This window comes from Lactuca sativa, chromosome 2, assembly GCF_002870075.4.
Source record: "Lactuca sativa cultivar Salinas chromosome 2, Lsat_Salinas_v11, whole genome shotgun sequence".
Lineage (NCBI taxonomy): Eukaryota > Viridiplantae > Streptophyta > Magnoliopsida > Asterales > Asteraceae > Lactuca > Lactuca sativa.
The window spans coordinates 164,973,107-164,988,340 of record NC_056624.2 but is presented as its reverse complement, the minus strand read 5'-3'; the positions used below and the strand labels follow the sequence as shown (position 1 = coordinate 164,988,340).

General features: G+C 34.2%; 2 protein-coding genes across 2 annotated transcripts; both read right to left on the bottom strand.

Moving 5' to 3' along the window:
• Positions 1-6,989: 6,989 nt before the first annotated feature.
• LOC111902606 (protein FAR1-RELATED SEQUENCE 6-like) lies at positions 6,990-7,574 on the bottom strand. Its single transcript, XM_023898426.1, has 2 exons — positions 7,292-7,574; positions 6,990-7,225 (listed from the first exon to the last, which is right to left on the bottom strand). Exons 1-2 carry the CDS (start codon positions 7,572-7,574, stop codon positions 6,990-6,992), a joined length of 519 nt encoding a protein of 172 aa, XP_023754194.1.
• Positions 7,575-12,395: 4,821 nt separating this feature from the next.
• On the bottom strand, positions 12,396-14,276 carry LOC111902581 (pyruvate dehydrogenase E1 component subunit alpha-3, chloroplastic). Its single transcript, XM_023898409.3, has 3 exons — positions 13,848-14,276; positions 12,905-13,685; positions 12,396-12,820 (listed from the first exon to the last, which is right to left on the bottom strand). The coding sequence occupies exons 1-3, from the start codon at positions 14,082-14,084 to the stop codon at positions 12,543-12,545; spliced, it is 1,296 nt and encodes a 431-aa protein (XP_023754177.2). The 5' UTR covers positions 14,085-14,276; the 3' UTR covers positions 12,396-12,542.
• Positions 14,277-15,234: the final 958 nt, after the last annotated feature.

The window sequence follows — 15,234 nt, the reverse complement described above, 5'->3', positions numbered from 1 at the left end:
TATTAAAAAATCATGTATTTTCCTATTATCAGTATTGCAAAATCCAACATCATTCCTACTATAAAATTAAGAGAACTAGTAATTGTTAGTTAATAAGTTCTACTTTTGAAACATAAAAAAATTCAACAAAATTGTCTGCTATCCTCTCTCAGAAAAACAACATGACTTCAAATTCTACAAATTATCATTTTGTTGTTTCTTGTCTTTTGTTAAAAACTACGGTGCAGAATTTTTTGCCAGATATAATTTTTCTCGATTTATTAAATTTGGTCAAATTGAAGAAGGGCATGTAAGACAAATCCAATATCAGTTTGTCTTTCAAAAATCTTATATTGAAATTATAGATTTAGTCGGTGAAAGTGACGTGAAACACTTGAAAAGTCATTTATAAAGTCCGAATTGTTTAGTGTTATATATATATATATATATATATATATATATATATATATATATATATATATATATATATATATATATATATATATATATATATATATGGAAATGATCAAATGAGACACCTAAATGGTTGAGAACGCGAGAACAAATCTGGTACATTAAATATTTAAAATCTAAGGATGTCATTAATCATTAATTTAAACATAATATTAAATGAATTTAAATTGTTTATTAATTAAAAAAATATAAAAGGGTATTCAAGTAATTTTATGATGTCATCCATTTTGAATATATCAGGTAAGTTTGACAATTAAAAGAAATCGTTCCTATGTTTTAGTAATCACAACTAACTTCTAATCTTTTGGAGGATTCGATCGTATTTGCAATGCAAAATATCGTCACAGCTAAACATTTATACGACACTCGATAACTACTGTTCATCCGTAAAGAGATTTGTGCATTCAGAACTCCGTGAAGGGTTAAAGGTGGAGGAATGTCGTCGATCATCAACCGAAGTGGAAGAAGTAAGCTTTCTAATCTTTTTTGAATGTCGATTGAGTGGAAAACGGGTGTAGTAGTGGGTTTATTTTTTGTTAATGTGTACATTTTAACGATTCTTAAAACCCTAGAATCCATTTTTTTTCGTTTTTTCTTTATATCATCGATTATGAATTGTAGTGACTCTAAATCGTTGACGATTGTTGATTTAAAGGTTGTATTTTACAAATAAAACGTTGGTGTATGTGAATGTTTAAATGAAAATGGTAATTGTAGATGAGTTTCGAAGTTACGGTAGTCTGATATTGAATGTATTTAAAAATTAATCGCTTATGATTGTGATTGAAAGTTTTAAGATGCAGATACATGTGTAGTCGTAGTCGACTACTTTGAACTGACATAAAGTTACGAAAACCCAAAAATTAGGGCTTTTTTTGCTTTTGTTTTTAGAGTCGTATTGTTGAATGGCAAAGTAAATAGATTATCAGTAGGACAAGAGGAGTAATTGATGTTAGTATTCGATTGTGAATGGTCTTTAATAGAAAAATAATAAGGAAGGGTGAATGGTGTTTAATAGAAAAATAATAAGGAAGGGTATAAATGTCATTACTATTGATTATTTGTAAAATCTGATTGTTTGTGCTACAGAAATACTTTTCTAGTATTAATCCTTGTTGTTGGTTGTATATTATGTAGATTGTTAAAGGCATATTCGATTGTGAATGGGTACTTTATTGAGTATGTATATGGTTTTGATCCTGTACATGATGTACTAAGTAAAGAATGATGGTGTAGGAGTCCCTACTGGTTTTTGTGAGTAAGTTAATTATATTGTTTGTTAAGTGATGATTATTTTAAACATTACTCTGTTCTTGGGTATGTGTTTGATTGAGTTTGTGTTTAGTAGGGATAATTTATGATTATTTGAGTTGTTAATGATTTAATTCTGAGTTATAAATGAGTAAGGTGTTTTAATTCTACAATTAGGTAGAAAGAAAAGCGAGAGGATATTACTAAAGACGGCATTCAGCAAATTCACTAATGAAGAATCCAATCCATTGCTTATTGATATTGAAGATGAAGACAATCAAGGAAACGAAATAGTACAACCTCAGATTAGAAGAGAATGACAAAAGAAGTGTTCAACACCTAAGAAGAAAACTAAAAAACAAAATGGTGGTGATGATGATTAAATGAAATTTAAAATGTTAAATATCAATTGGAATCTATAGTGATTATGTGTCTTATTTTTTGGACAGGTGTGGGGGAACGTGTTAATCGCACACCAGATAATTCAATGCGAAGGGATCTTAAAGTTGTAGTTTTGAGCTCAGATTCAAGTAATGTATTTGTTTAAAAATAAATTTATTTAGAGTTTGATGTTGTAGTTAGTTTTAATAACTTATGTTGTTTTATATTTATTAATAGAAAAGAACATGAAACCCAAAGTCAATGTGAAGAAGTTTGCTGCAGGAAAATCAAGGTTTTCAAAATCTAAAAAAAGATACAGAAACAAAAAGGTGTCAATGATGATTTCATGTAATGTAAGTTGTATATTAAAGTGTCTTCAATTATGATTATGTTGTCTACATATTGGCAGGTTTGATTGAAAGTTATGACATGACAGAAGATAGTGGAATACATAGGGAAAATGAATTGAGAACAAAAAGACGGTTTGATAGATGTAAAATAAAAGGTGATGAAGTTGTTGTTTTAAACTCATGTTCAGGTAATGATATATTTTTAATTAAATTTAGTATAGTATTATTTTTGTAATTTATTTATAATCATTTATTGTGTTAAATATGTCTTAACAGGAAAAGATAATGTTACTGTCAAGAATCTTGATGAAGTTGAAGACTCTGATTTTGAAGATGCCAAACCTGTGGTAACAAGGAAAAAGAGAATGCATTATACTTCATTCAAAAATGATGACAAAGAAAATGTGAAGAAATTTAAAAGACAAAAGAATAAAGAAGGAAATGTAGTGAAAGCAAGGAAACCGCCTAAAGTTGTAGGAAATGATGCCGAAGAAGCAAGGCAAATACAAGTACGGACATCTCCAAATGTTTTGTACAGTTGTATGCATAACCTTAGCAAGGAACAGGAAGCGTATATTTCTTCTATTGGTCTGGGGCATTTGTTGAATATGAAAGTGGATGGGTGTGCATCAATTATGGGGCATTATATTGTAAGGAATTTTGATGCAGATAGGATGGTACTCAACCTTCATCATGGAGAGATACCAATTAATCGGCAAGTTATTCACGAAATGTTGGGTCTGCCTCTGGGAAATGTTACAATAAATTCCATGCCTTATAGAGAAGTCACAGACGACACGATAATTGTTTGGATGAAACAATTCGATGATGAAGATAATATTAGACCAAGGGCAGTTCAACAATTTATTATGCAATCAACACGTGCGGATTTACTCTTTAAAGTAAACATCTTTGTCCTGCTGTGTAATACACTAGGTTAGTCGATGAGCATGGGAACATGTGACCTTTCTATGTTATCAAAAGTCACGAAAGACCTGGATCTAAGTGACATTGATTGGTGTGGATATGTTTTTTATTGCCTTAAGGAGACAAAAAGTGCATGGAATCCAAACAGCAAAAAAGGATTCTATGTTGGGCCAATTATATTACTGCTGGTAAGAGTTGTTTTAAATTCAGATGTCATTCAATATTGGTAGACTTATGTGTGCAGATCCATTAAAGTGTATTTAATTAATACATTTTTTATTTGTCTTTGTTGTAGTTACTATACGTAGAAAGTGTTCGATGAGATTCAGTGAAGATTGTACGAGGCAGACCAGCAATATGTTTTTGGAATGTTGATAAACTACGTGAGCGAGAAAGAGTAGAGTGTAGGACAATAGGTCTGGGTATGCGTGAATTGCAAGAACCATTTCAAGTCATCAATGAAGCATCGGGAACTAGTAATGTAGGGCAAGAAAAAGTTCATGTAATATTTTATTATATTGAATAATGCATATGAAATTTAAAATTTGTTATTTTGTATAATCTAAATTAATTATATTCATACATTATTGACAGGTAAATGATGCAGGAGGTGTTAAAAGTAGTGGTAGAAGGTGTAAGGTATTAATATAATATAATCATTAATAAATAATAAGGTATTAGTACAAAAACTAATATTGTATTACTTTTCGTAGGGAAATCAAGGAGATGAAATTTTTAGTGGAAGTGGGGAAAGTGTTGAGGTAGTTTACTACTTATTCACATTTGAATTATGAGTTACTATAGTATTAATTAATACTAACTGACATATTAATGTTTTTATTCGGTTTGTAACGTAATTCTATTGTGGTGACCTAATTAGACAACTATTTCAACAATAAAGGAGATGTACGACATGCTATTGCAGCAAAAGAAAGTGTTGGAAGACAAAATAAATGATGCTGTCAAGAAATATCCTGAGAATCAGTTGGTCAAAGAATGGAAAAACAAAGTAAATGATTTGTTCAATGAAGTTTCCGCATCAGAGGAACCAGAACAATCTCAATGGTGGTATGATAACGTGGCTGAAATTGAACGTACGTTGATTCTAGCAACAACTCACAAACAGTTTGACAATTCCCCGATAGCAAAATGTAGTATTCAGATGTCACAAGAATATGCAGACTTCGCGAATAGATCTGGAAGAAAATCTTTTAAGACTACACCACCATCTAAAATGGAAATGCCAATTCCTTTGTATGTAGTACCATTCAACAATGATGAACATTGGGTTAGTAGAAGAGGGTACAGGCCTCGCATGAAATCCGAATATCTGAAATCTCCGTACATTATACGGGCTGTTGATATCATCAAAGGAGTTCCACGACAAGAAAAACGTGTAGCATAAAGGATATTCTCTCTCCGGGGAGAGCCAAAGTAACTTGCATTTAAAATATGTTTAAAATTACTTAATTTTGTTGGTTGCTTATTAAAAATAGTATTAATTGGTCACGTTTTTTGCAGTGATATAGTTTTCCACACTTTGGATGGTTTTTATGCTCAGAGGTTTCACATGGAAAGTTTTTTTTCCAACATGTGAACTATTTGGTCATGTCATTGATTGTTGGAGTCAAGTGTTGAATCTTGATGAAAGTAAGCATGCACCTGAATCGCCTCTAAGAGTTTATTGCAAGACAGATGTGACGGTATAATTTAATATTGTTCAATGTTGATTATACTATTTTTTAAATACAACATATAAATAAGCTAATGAGTTTTTAAAAATGGATCACAGAATTCGTATCTTGAAAGTGATTTAACAGAAAGTCAACGTAAAGATAAATTCATTGAGAATCTGGTGCTCTCTATTGAAGATATGGACGCAATCCTATGTTTTGTTGGATTGGTAAGAGATATATCTGAACAGTTTACTTATGTGTTTATTTATCATTGATCAAATATGAATATTAAATAAAGTGAATACACGTAAATGAATAAACGTTGCAGCTTTTCCTACCAGTCATCCGTTCCTTCCACATTTTCCTTTTCGTGATCAATCTACAACACCCAGAGTTTGTAATCATTGACAACAGCAAAGTTGATGATCCTAATGATGAGAGATATGGTCAGTTGCCCCAAATCATTTTAAGTGATTAATAAAATTTACATTACATAGTTAATAAAATTTCATATATGTTGACAATGTTTTTTACATTTTCAGAAAGAGTACATAGTTGATTACTTAAAATCTCATAATCATCCAAAAGCTGAGATGTTTTCACATGTGATGCCACATAGACTGGAAATGCCTTGGAGAACAATAAACAACAGCATTGATTGTGGTATGTTTACGATGCGTCACATGGAAACGTATATGGGTGGAAGTATGAATGAGTTTAAAGCTGGGTTCAAGAACGAGTCTTCTACACAAGATGATCAACTTGTTAAACTGAGGACAAAGTATTTATACAAAATCGTCACTCATGAATATAATGTGCAAAAGGATTATGTGCTGCAAAAGGTTGATGAATTCCACAAGATTCCTTCAAGACAACGTTCTCAACTGTTGGCCATTGCAAAGGAACAAATTCACATGAGATTGGATGACTTAAGTTAATTCTGTTAAAAAAGTTATTTTAGTTATGACTTCGATGGTTTCTTTTGGATAGTTTTAAAACAATGGTTTTGTATGCTAAGGATATTAACTTGGGTTGCAAAACGTACAATAGTTCCTTTTGGTTTGCTAATTTTAGTAATGGAATGGTGATATTTTAGTAGTTATAATTTTACATTAACATTTGAAAAATTAAATTATGTCAAAAAAATGTTGATTAACATGACTGGTATAATTTTAGTGTATATTCAGGAATGATTCTTACTAACAAACATTTGTTAATATGCTATATTACTATGACCATACAATCAGAATTTTTAATAATTTAAATGAATATATCTATATTCTATAATGATTGTTGTTGCTTTTATATCTTAAAGTATGTTGTTATTCAAATATTGAATAATAGCATAAATACATGAATTATTCATAACATGTTATACTTTAAATGCAAATTGTTTTAACTTAACAGAAGAGTATTTAACAATTTTCATATCATTAATATGTTGAAAGTAATTAATGTATTTATGATATTATTCATTATTGACTATACCAAAGGGTTTAAAGTCGACCATGGTTAAACTTATGACTAAAATTTACCCAAAAGCAAACGTAAATCAATATATGATGTATAGGTGTTTTAAAAGTTAATCGTACAAACATTTGCTATTATGATATACTACTAACATCATACAATAAACTATGAATACTGCTTGAATTGTATATGACTATAGTCTATAATGATTGATGTTTTTATAATTTCAAGAAACGAAAAATATATCATTCTAAGTGCAAATTGTTTTAATCAAATAACAGAGGTTTAAATGTCTGATAATATCATTAATCTGTTAGGATTACCAAATTTGGCAATGCTATTATTCATTGTTGAATAAAACAAAACGTTAAAAATAAGGAAGGTGTTTTAAGATAACATAACATACTAAATCGTAGAAACATATTCTTATTCACAAATCTAATAGAAAAGTAAAATCTAATGGGTAAACGAATGGGCCATTTTAAGCTTGTTTTGACTCTCGTGCAGGTCTGACTTTGCAAGTCCTCCAATTATGGTTAACATATTGATTGCAACCTGTGCACATTCTGGTTTTTTTCTTTGCAGTTGCAACTGCTTTCTCAATAGCACTAACCATTCTTTTCTTAGTTCCACTACCTTTGGTACGTATAGATGAAGGTGGATGGATATTTATTTCATCAGGAATGCTGCGTATTCCAAGCATCCGAATAATTTCTTCTTCATCATTATCAGGTGATGTTTGGTTTCAACTGCCAAACTTCATTGCTGCCTGATTCAACTTACGTGCTTTTTCAACAAATTCCAACAATTTCTCCTTGCTTCTTTTGAAATGATCCAAGCAGTATTCAATATTGTTGTATGCCTCTGTTAGAAGCTTAAAGGTGTCATCTTCTGTTTCCATGGCAACATATTTCATGGCAAGCAAATGGCTGGAAATTGCATCCCTTCTCCATCTTCTTAGAATATACTGCTCTAGAATCTCTTCAACATGGTTGTTTTTCAATACAGCAAAAATATGATGACACAAAATGCCAGTACGTATGAAGTGATTGCATTGCATGAACATTTAACTTCTTTTTCAGGCAACTTTAGTTCAACCTACATTGTATAATAAAAATAATGTATGTTGGTAACTGATTGAATTAACATATTAGTTGGTGGTTATTGCATAATATTGAAACAAGTATATGTAATTTAAAAATAATGATATAATATACTTGTATGATCACTAATGAATAGCGTTTAAACAATGAATATAACCTTGCATTTTATCTTCATCTCTTTGCTCTAATCCGTTTGTGTAATCATAACAACTTGCCACCCATCAATCTTTTCAACACTGTCGATAGAACAGTACCAGGTTGCTTTAAATATTTTCATTTTGACCTCATAGAAAAAAAATTTAGTGTAAACTGCAACTGCATGTTCTAGTAATCCACTTGGAAGCGTCATTTCATGCTTTGCCTCTTTTGTATCATGTTCTAGTTTCTGTTGAGCATTTCGTTGCTTTCCAATTGCGGTGTCGTAGTTCATCATGAAATAGATAAGAAAATTACCAGAGTTAGAGTATTTATTAAAAAATGAGTTGACGCTTTCAGACCTTGAAGTAGTTTTCATCAGACCGTGTAGTGGCATGTCTTTAAAATAGGCTGGAATCCAAAGCTTTCGATCCCTGTACATGTCTTTGAACCATCTTTTGTCTTGTAGTTTAAATTTTCTCATAAGAAGTTTCCACCTTGATTCAAAGACTTCAGGCTCAATGTAGACATTCCAAACAAGCTTAGTAAAACGCTTTCGAAAATCAGTGTTTTTCAAAAAATCGGTTGAAACCTAAAAAAAGTTAGAATTTTATAAGATTAACTATGAATAAACAATATGTATGCTAATCATTTTTAAAAATATGTAAACTGTGTAAATCATTGCTGAATAAAACATGTTGCGTGTTAACTTTAACCAAAATATACACACCTTGGCTTGTAGTTTTTTCATAATGTGTCACATATATAAACGATGATTAGAAGTAGGAAATATTGCTTCAACGACATGTAGAATTGTTGGATCTTGGTCTGTTAACACTAATTGAACTTAATCAACATTGTAATCAAAGTTGAAGTGTTTACTCATTTTAATCGTATTAACGCATAATCACCAATGCTAATCAAACTTAATCAACATTGTATTAAACTTAAGAAACAATGTACAACGATCTGTGATATACACCAGCATTAACTAATTAATACATACAACGTATATGATTAATCGTATACAAATATGTACTGAATAAATGACAGGTCTTATTCATCATATACAAAAATTCAATAATGATTGTAATACACGATCTGTATTTAAAAGATGTTGATGTTGTTCTCATTTGTTACCTTCACTCGCATAATCAGATAATTGATTTCTTCCGCTGTATTGATCATCTGAATGATAGAAATCGTCTTCATTATATTGATTATTGTCGAATGCTTCGTCGCCATATTGATCATCATCTTTGGTATCATCGCTACTGTAATCAAAACAGTCCGACATCGATATTTTGGGTTAACAAATTCCAACGTTATTATCTTCAACCGTAAACGATGTTACAGATACAAATGTAGATTGACTGAATCACAAATTGTAGCACCTGGTTCCTGGTATGTAAGATATATCTAAGTATTTTGTATTTTGGCCTTGGACTCAGCGAGTTGGAGGCCCGACTCGCCGAGTAGAGACGAGACTTGGGATGCGGTTAAGTTGGCGACTCGGCGAGTCCATATTATGGACTCGGCGAGTCCGCGCTGTCTGATGAAACCCTAATTTCCAAGGGTTTGCACCCTATTTAAACGACCATTTGCGCCCCAACTCCGCCCCATTCACCCTCAGAGCCCTACCCCTCGTTCAAAGCTTTATTCCTTGAGAGTTTGAAGCATTCCTAGTGTGTTTTGAAGTTTTGGAAAAGGGAGAATAGTGGATCAAGAAGAAGAAGAGGAGGTCAGCCATCTTTGAGCAATCTCAGAGTTTCCCTTGAGGTAAAACTCGATTTCCCCCTTTGTTTTCATGCTTATTGTTCCTTATAACTCCATTAAAGCCCTTTTGATCCATTTCTAAGCTTATGTATGCTTGTGGACTCGTAATAAGTTGGGTAACTCCTAGATCTAGGTGAGATCGAGCTCCAGGAGCTTGGATCTACTGCCTTTATGGACCCATGTTGCATGTACACCCTAGATCTACCCTTTTTGGTGCATTTTGAGCCCTAAAACCCTCATTAGTGAGTATCTACACGTAAAGTTGGAAAATTTACGTGTTATTCATGCTCTAGGAACCCAGATCTGTGGATAGCATAAGTTGGATTCAAGCGAAATCGACCATATAGAGACTGTATGGTAACGACTCGGCGAGTCGTTCATCTGACTCGGCGAGTCTGCTCGCGAGTCTCCGAGTTTGTCCCCTTTTCGTTGTGTCGAGTAGAGTAGTGAGTCACGGGGTGTGACTCAGTGAGTTGGAAGCCGGACTCATCCATGAAGGAACTCGGCGAGTTCAAGGTAATCTTCTTAGATCAAGAACAGACTCGGCGAGTTGTTCATACAACTCGGCGAGTCTCAGCATAAGTGTTCATCGGATGAAGATGAACTCGACGAGTTGTTCATACAACTCGGCGAGTAGGATGAAGGACTTGAACATCAGTTTGGAAGGAGAACTCGTCGAGTCAACGCCTAACTCGACGAGTAGAGACGGGATCCAGGTCAGTCGATTGGACAGGGACTCGGCGAGTTAGCGAGCCAACTCGGCGAGTCGGGTCAACTGAAAGTTGACTCTGACTTTGACTTAGGGCATGATTAGGGGTAAAATGGTAATTTTACCCAAAGGGCAGTTAGCAGTGTTTGATTGAGTATGTTGTGGGAATTACAGCCGGAGGATTTCCGGAGCAGCAGCAGCAGCAGTAGACAGTCAGTTCCCGATCAGATCAGCAGCTACTTCGAGGTGAGTTACCTTCCAGTAGCGGTGGGTCTATGGCCACAATGCCGGCCCACCAGTAGGAGTTGTATGTAGATGACTGTCTCTGTGATATTCATCTAAGGATTACTACTACCTGTGTTATGTTTATGTGCTAGTATGATATGATGCTATGTGTTAGTGACAGTAGGGGGAGATAGTCCCCGAGATATCCGGTCGGTAGGGCCGAAGGGGTAGTCATACCCAACCATGATAGATAGAATCCGATATTGTGTTACATGTTATGTGGTAGTAGTAAAGGGGAGAAATAGTTCCCCAATATCCGGTCGAGAGGACCGAAGGGGAGGCCAGCACCCATATATGCTAGGCAGTATCCGGTCGAGAGGACCGAAGGGGAGGCCAGCACCCAGATATGCTAGGCAGTATCCGGTCGAGAGGACCGAAGGGGTAGGTCGGGCACCCAGATATGCCTGACAATATATGTATGTTATGTGATTATATGGTATGTGGTACAGTGGGGGAACTCACTAAGCTTCGTGCTTACGGTTTTCAATTTTGGTTTTCAGGTATCTCTGCTTCAAAGGGGAAGGAGCCGGCGCGGTAGCGGCCTATTACACACACTCTTGTTTCCGCAGTTATGAGTTTATTCTGGGATTGATACTCTGATATTTTGGTTGTTCAAATGTTGTGGACTTCAAATTTGGTTTTCGATGTGAAATGGTTTAATTAAACAATGTTTTAATTATTAATGTTTTCTAAGTAATGTTTTAAAAACGAAATTTTTGGACGTGAAAATTGGGATGTTACACAAATGGTATACTGGAAATCGTATCTTCAATTCCATATCTCCTTGAACGATAACTATGGAATATCCCTTAATTATAGATAAATATTAATGGATAATATATTGATTATTAATTGTATTATATTAACTAAAAATTATATTAAATACAAATTTACTTAAATACCCTAATAAAATGATTGGCTGATAAGTGTTATCACGTTCTCAACCTTTTAGGCGTTCTCATTTGATCATATATATATATATATATATATATATATATATATATATATATATATATATATATATATATATATAGTGCTCCAGTAGAAAAGACTCCAACTCTTCAATACAATGCAGCGAATAAACAAATTTTGGTAGGAACCGATCTTATGGCAAAGGCTCCACTGAGAAATGATCTAGTGGGAGAGGGCTCTAGTGATAACCAATCTAGGAGAAGAGGTAACAACAATCAAGCATGTATTTTTATCTATCAAATGGTTTCTCAATATCTTCTTGGACATGTTTATACAAAATATCAGTTCAACCACAATTTCATTAAGTCGATCCGGTACGACCATTAATTCTTAAATAGTTGTATGTTAAACATTGGTACAACGACAAATTCATTATGTCAATCCATTATAAGTATGTTGATGATGATGATGTTGCTACATGTGACAATGTTGTTTTTACACATGACAACAAATGTTGGTAAAGATGATATTACCTATGTTGATAAAGATGATGATGCATATTACCAAGAAATACTTCCATTGGTGGATGATACCAACCCACTTCTTTATGGAGAGCTAATAGATTTTGTATAAAAAAATACTGATCTTGAAAAAAGTGATATCGAACTTGAACGGTCGTATGATAAATATACATTCACAAGAACACTATTATATGGTATGCTTGTGCATTTTTATCAATTTCTCATTTAGCCATCTAAGTTTAAATTGTGCTAATTAAACCCTTTCTCCCAATAAATGACCATTTTACCCTTTCTCCCAACAAATACCCTCCATCCTTCTTTTCCAAAATATACAATTCTCTGGTGTTCTTTTCAGATTTTCAGAGACATTAAGTCTCTAACTCCTTTGAAAAAGGCGAATCAAATATCTTTAGCAAAGATGAGGCCACAAAATTTCATACACAACAAAACAAAACCAGAATCATATATAGAACTCTATGTAGTAACTTGATCACCAAACTGAATAACAGTTCATAATAATAATAATAATAATAATAATAATAATAAAAAGATGGACAACATGAGAAGTAAAGAAACAAAAGCTTAGCAATAGACTAGACCTGAGCAGTGCCTTCAGTAAACTTAGGATCCTCACACCTGTAACTTCCATCAGGTCCAATTCCAAACCCTCTTGGATCTGCAAACACATTTTCCAGCAGTTGGCTTCTTGAAGGAGCAGGGCTTTCATCTGCAAACTCCACAGCTTCCTCAACCACCTCATCTATCTTCTTCTCTATCGCCTTTAAATCTGCTTCACTTGCCAGTTTGTTTTCAATCAGGTATTTCTTCAATCCTGTTATTGGATCCCTTGTTGCATAATGAGCCTTCTCAGCTGCAATTCACAATACAAATATACAATCACAACAAATTTCAAATCTTATGTATATACAAATTTCAAATCTTAAAAGCAACTCACCTGGGTCACGAAGCTCATCAGGATCAGCCAAAGAGTGTCCTCTGAATCTGTAAGTCTCACATTCAACCAAAGTTGGGCCTTCTCCTCTCCTAGCTCTCCCAATAGCCTCCTTTGCTACCTCCCTCACCTTCAACACATCCATGCCATCAACATGGACACCTGGCATCCCAAAAGCTGGACCCTTCTTCCAGATTTCTGGATCTGAAGTTGAACGCAGATGGGACATCCCAATTGCCCACAGATTGTTCTCCACCACAAATATGATAGGCAATTTCCATAGAGCTGCCATGTTCAAACACTCAAAGAACTGCCCATTATTGCAAGTCCCATCTCCAAAGAATGCCAATGTCACATGATCACAATCTGCTTCTTTCAACACTTCTCTCCTGTACTTGCTGCTGAATGCTGCACCTGTGGCAACAGGGATGCCTTCTCCTATAAAAGCAAACCCTCCAAGAACATTGTGTTCAGCAGAGAACATGTGCATGGATCCACCTTGACCACGGCAACACCCTGTTTTCTTCCCAAACAGCTCGCTCATCACAGCACGAGCAGGCACCCCCTTGCTTAGAGCATGAACATGATCACGGTAGGTGCTCACAACACTATCCTCTTTCTTCAACAGCTTGATGAACCCTGAGGAAACAGCTTCTTGCCCGTTGTATAAATGGACAAAACCAAACATTTTCCCCCTGTAATACATCTGAGCACACATGTCCTCGAAAGCTCTCCCCAATATCATGTCCTCGTATACTTCTAAACCTTCTTCTTTGGTGAGAAGCTGCAGAGTAAAATACAAAAATCAATTTCATAATAATACTAATCTCATTTCTCATGTCCTTCTGTATTACATATAGACCTAACTGCCATCGCCGAAAAGAAAAGGGAAGAGGAAATTGGGAAAGCAAGTAAGTAAAAAGAGTAAGAGAAAACACAAACGCACGAGATCCGAACCGGTTTTGAGCTTCTTTTCCTTGAAAACATCGGATACAGCAGCAACGACACGGGAAGCAGAAGCAGGTCTAGGTTGAGCAGTTGGCGCGGATTGGAGGAGGCGGAGATTCCGGGTTGATCCAAGGAAAGGGGACGAACTGGTGATGGTGGATAATTTTGCCTTGTTAAAGGGATCGGAGTCGTGGAGAGCGAAAGGCTGGATAATTTTGGCTCCGGCGAAAGCCATTTTTCGATTGTAGAGTATAGGAGTTGGGAATTGAAATGGAGGAGATGATTAAATAGAAGAGGGGTGATACAATACGATGCAACTGTAACGGTGTTGATGGGCGGAGAGAACGAGAAAAGAAAGAGGCGGGCTGTGATTGTGGCTGGCGTAGCTTTGATCTGTCCGCTCACCCAACTCTCATCTGTAATAAGTTTAACCGCGATCACAGTGATTAATGAACTTTTGACTTAGAAAGTTAGAATTGCAAAATCGGTCCCTATACTATTGCAAAGTTTCACTTTTCTTACTTTAATTTAGTCACTAAAGTTTAGAACGTCTAACATCCTGGTTTAGAAAGAAACAAAAGAAGAAGAAAAAAAAAAGCATATGATTATTATGATATATTAGAAATGAGGCAAAGAGAATGCAATTTTGATGAAGAGGATAGGGTGTCACTCGAAATTGAGTATCAAGTGTCACTAAAACATATTTAGATTTAATTTTTATGGACCTAAGTTTTGAATTTTTTTATGGCAAAAACACTGGAAAACATAGGTTAGTGATATGTGTTGAGAAAAGTGATTATTTCTTCACATTCATGATTCATCTATCGTAAATTTGTAACTAATAAGTTTGATTGTCCTTTTTAGTAAAGACAAATTAAAACAACGTAGATGAAAGCTATTGAATGGTTGATGTGTAGATAAATGTTGTTGAAGGGCTAAAGAGTCATGCTAGAATTTTACAAGTACTTAAATAGAAATGCTTAAGATGAGATTATATTATGGAGATTGTAGTTGGTTGTGACATATTTAACAAACGTGGAGAGTAGTGGTTCCATATGCTAAAGCCGAAAGTTACCGGAGTAATTATAGGTATATATACTTAATGGTAGATATATAGGGTTAGTTAGTTAGTTAGACTGTATCTCTCTATAACACACATATCAGTAGCATATCTCTCTTGTCTTTTCCAATAGCTTACATATTAGGGTTTATATTGTTCTTCATTTTTCGTTCTTAATCTTTTTTGTATTTGAGTGTTGCATAACATAGAGTAGAATAGGTGTATTGTAGTGAGATTTCTAGTGTGTTTGTACATGAAAACGATCTGATTTGGTTATAAATCAAACTGTTCATGTTGGGAAATTGTTGTGTTCTTGTTTTATTAG

Coding starts and splice junctions, on each gene's coding strand:
- LOC111902606 (XM_023898426.1), bottom strand. CDS start 7,574: ATGTTCATGCAATGCAATCACTTCATACGTACTGGCATTTTGTGTCAT. Junction 7,226..7,291: donor GGAATTTGTTGAAAAAGCAC/GTAAGTTGAATC, acceptor ATAATGATGAAG/AAGAAATTATTCGGATGCTT.
- LOC111902581 (XM_023898409.3), bottom strand. CDS start 14,084: ATGGCTTTCGCCGGAGCCAAAATTATCCAGCCTTTCGCTCTCCACGAC. Junction 13,686..13,847: donor TCAAAACCGGTTCGGATCTC/GTGCGTTTGTGT, acceptor TTTACTCTGCAG/CTTCTCACCAAAGAAGAAGG. Junction 12,821..12,904: donor TGATGAGCTTCGTGACCCAG/GTGAGTTGCTTT, acceptor TGTGAATTGCAG/CTGAGAAGGCTCATTATGCA.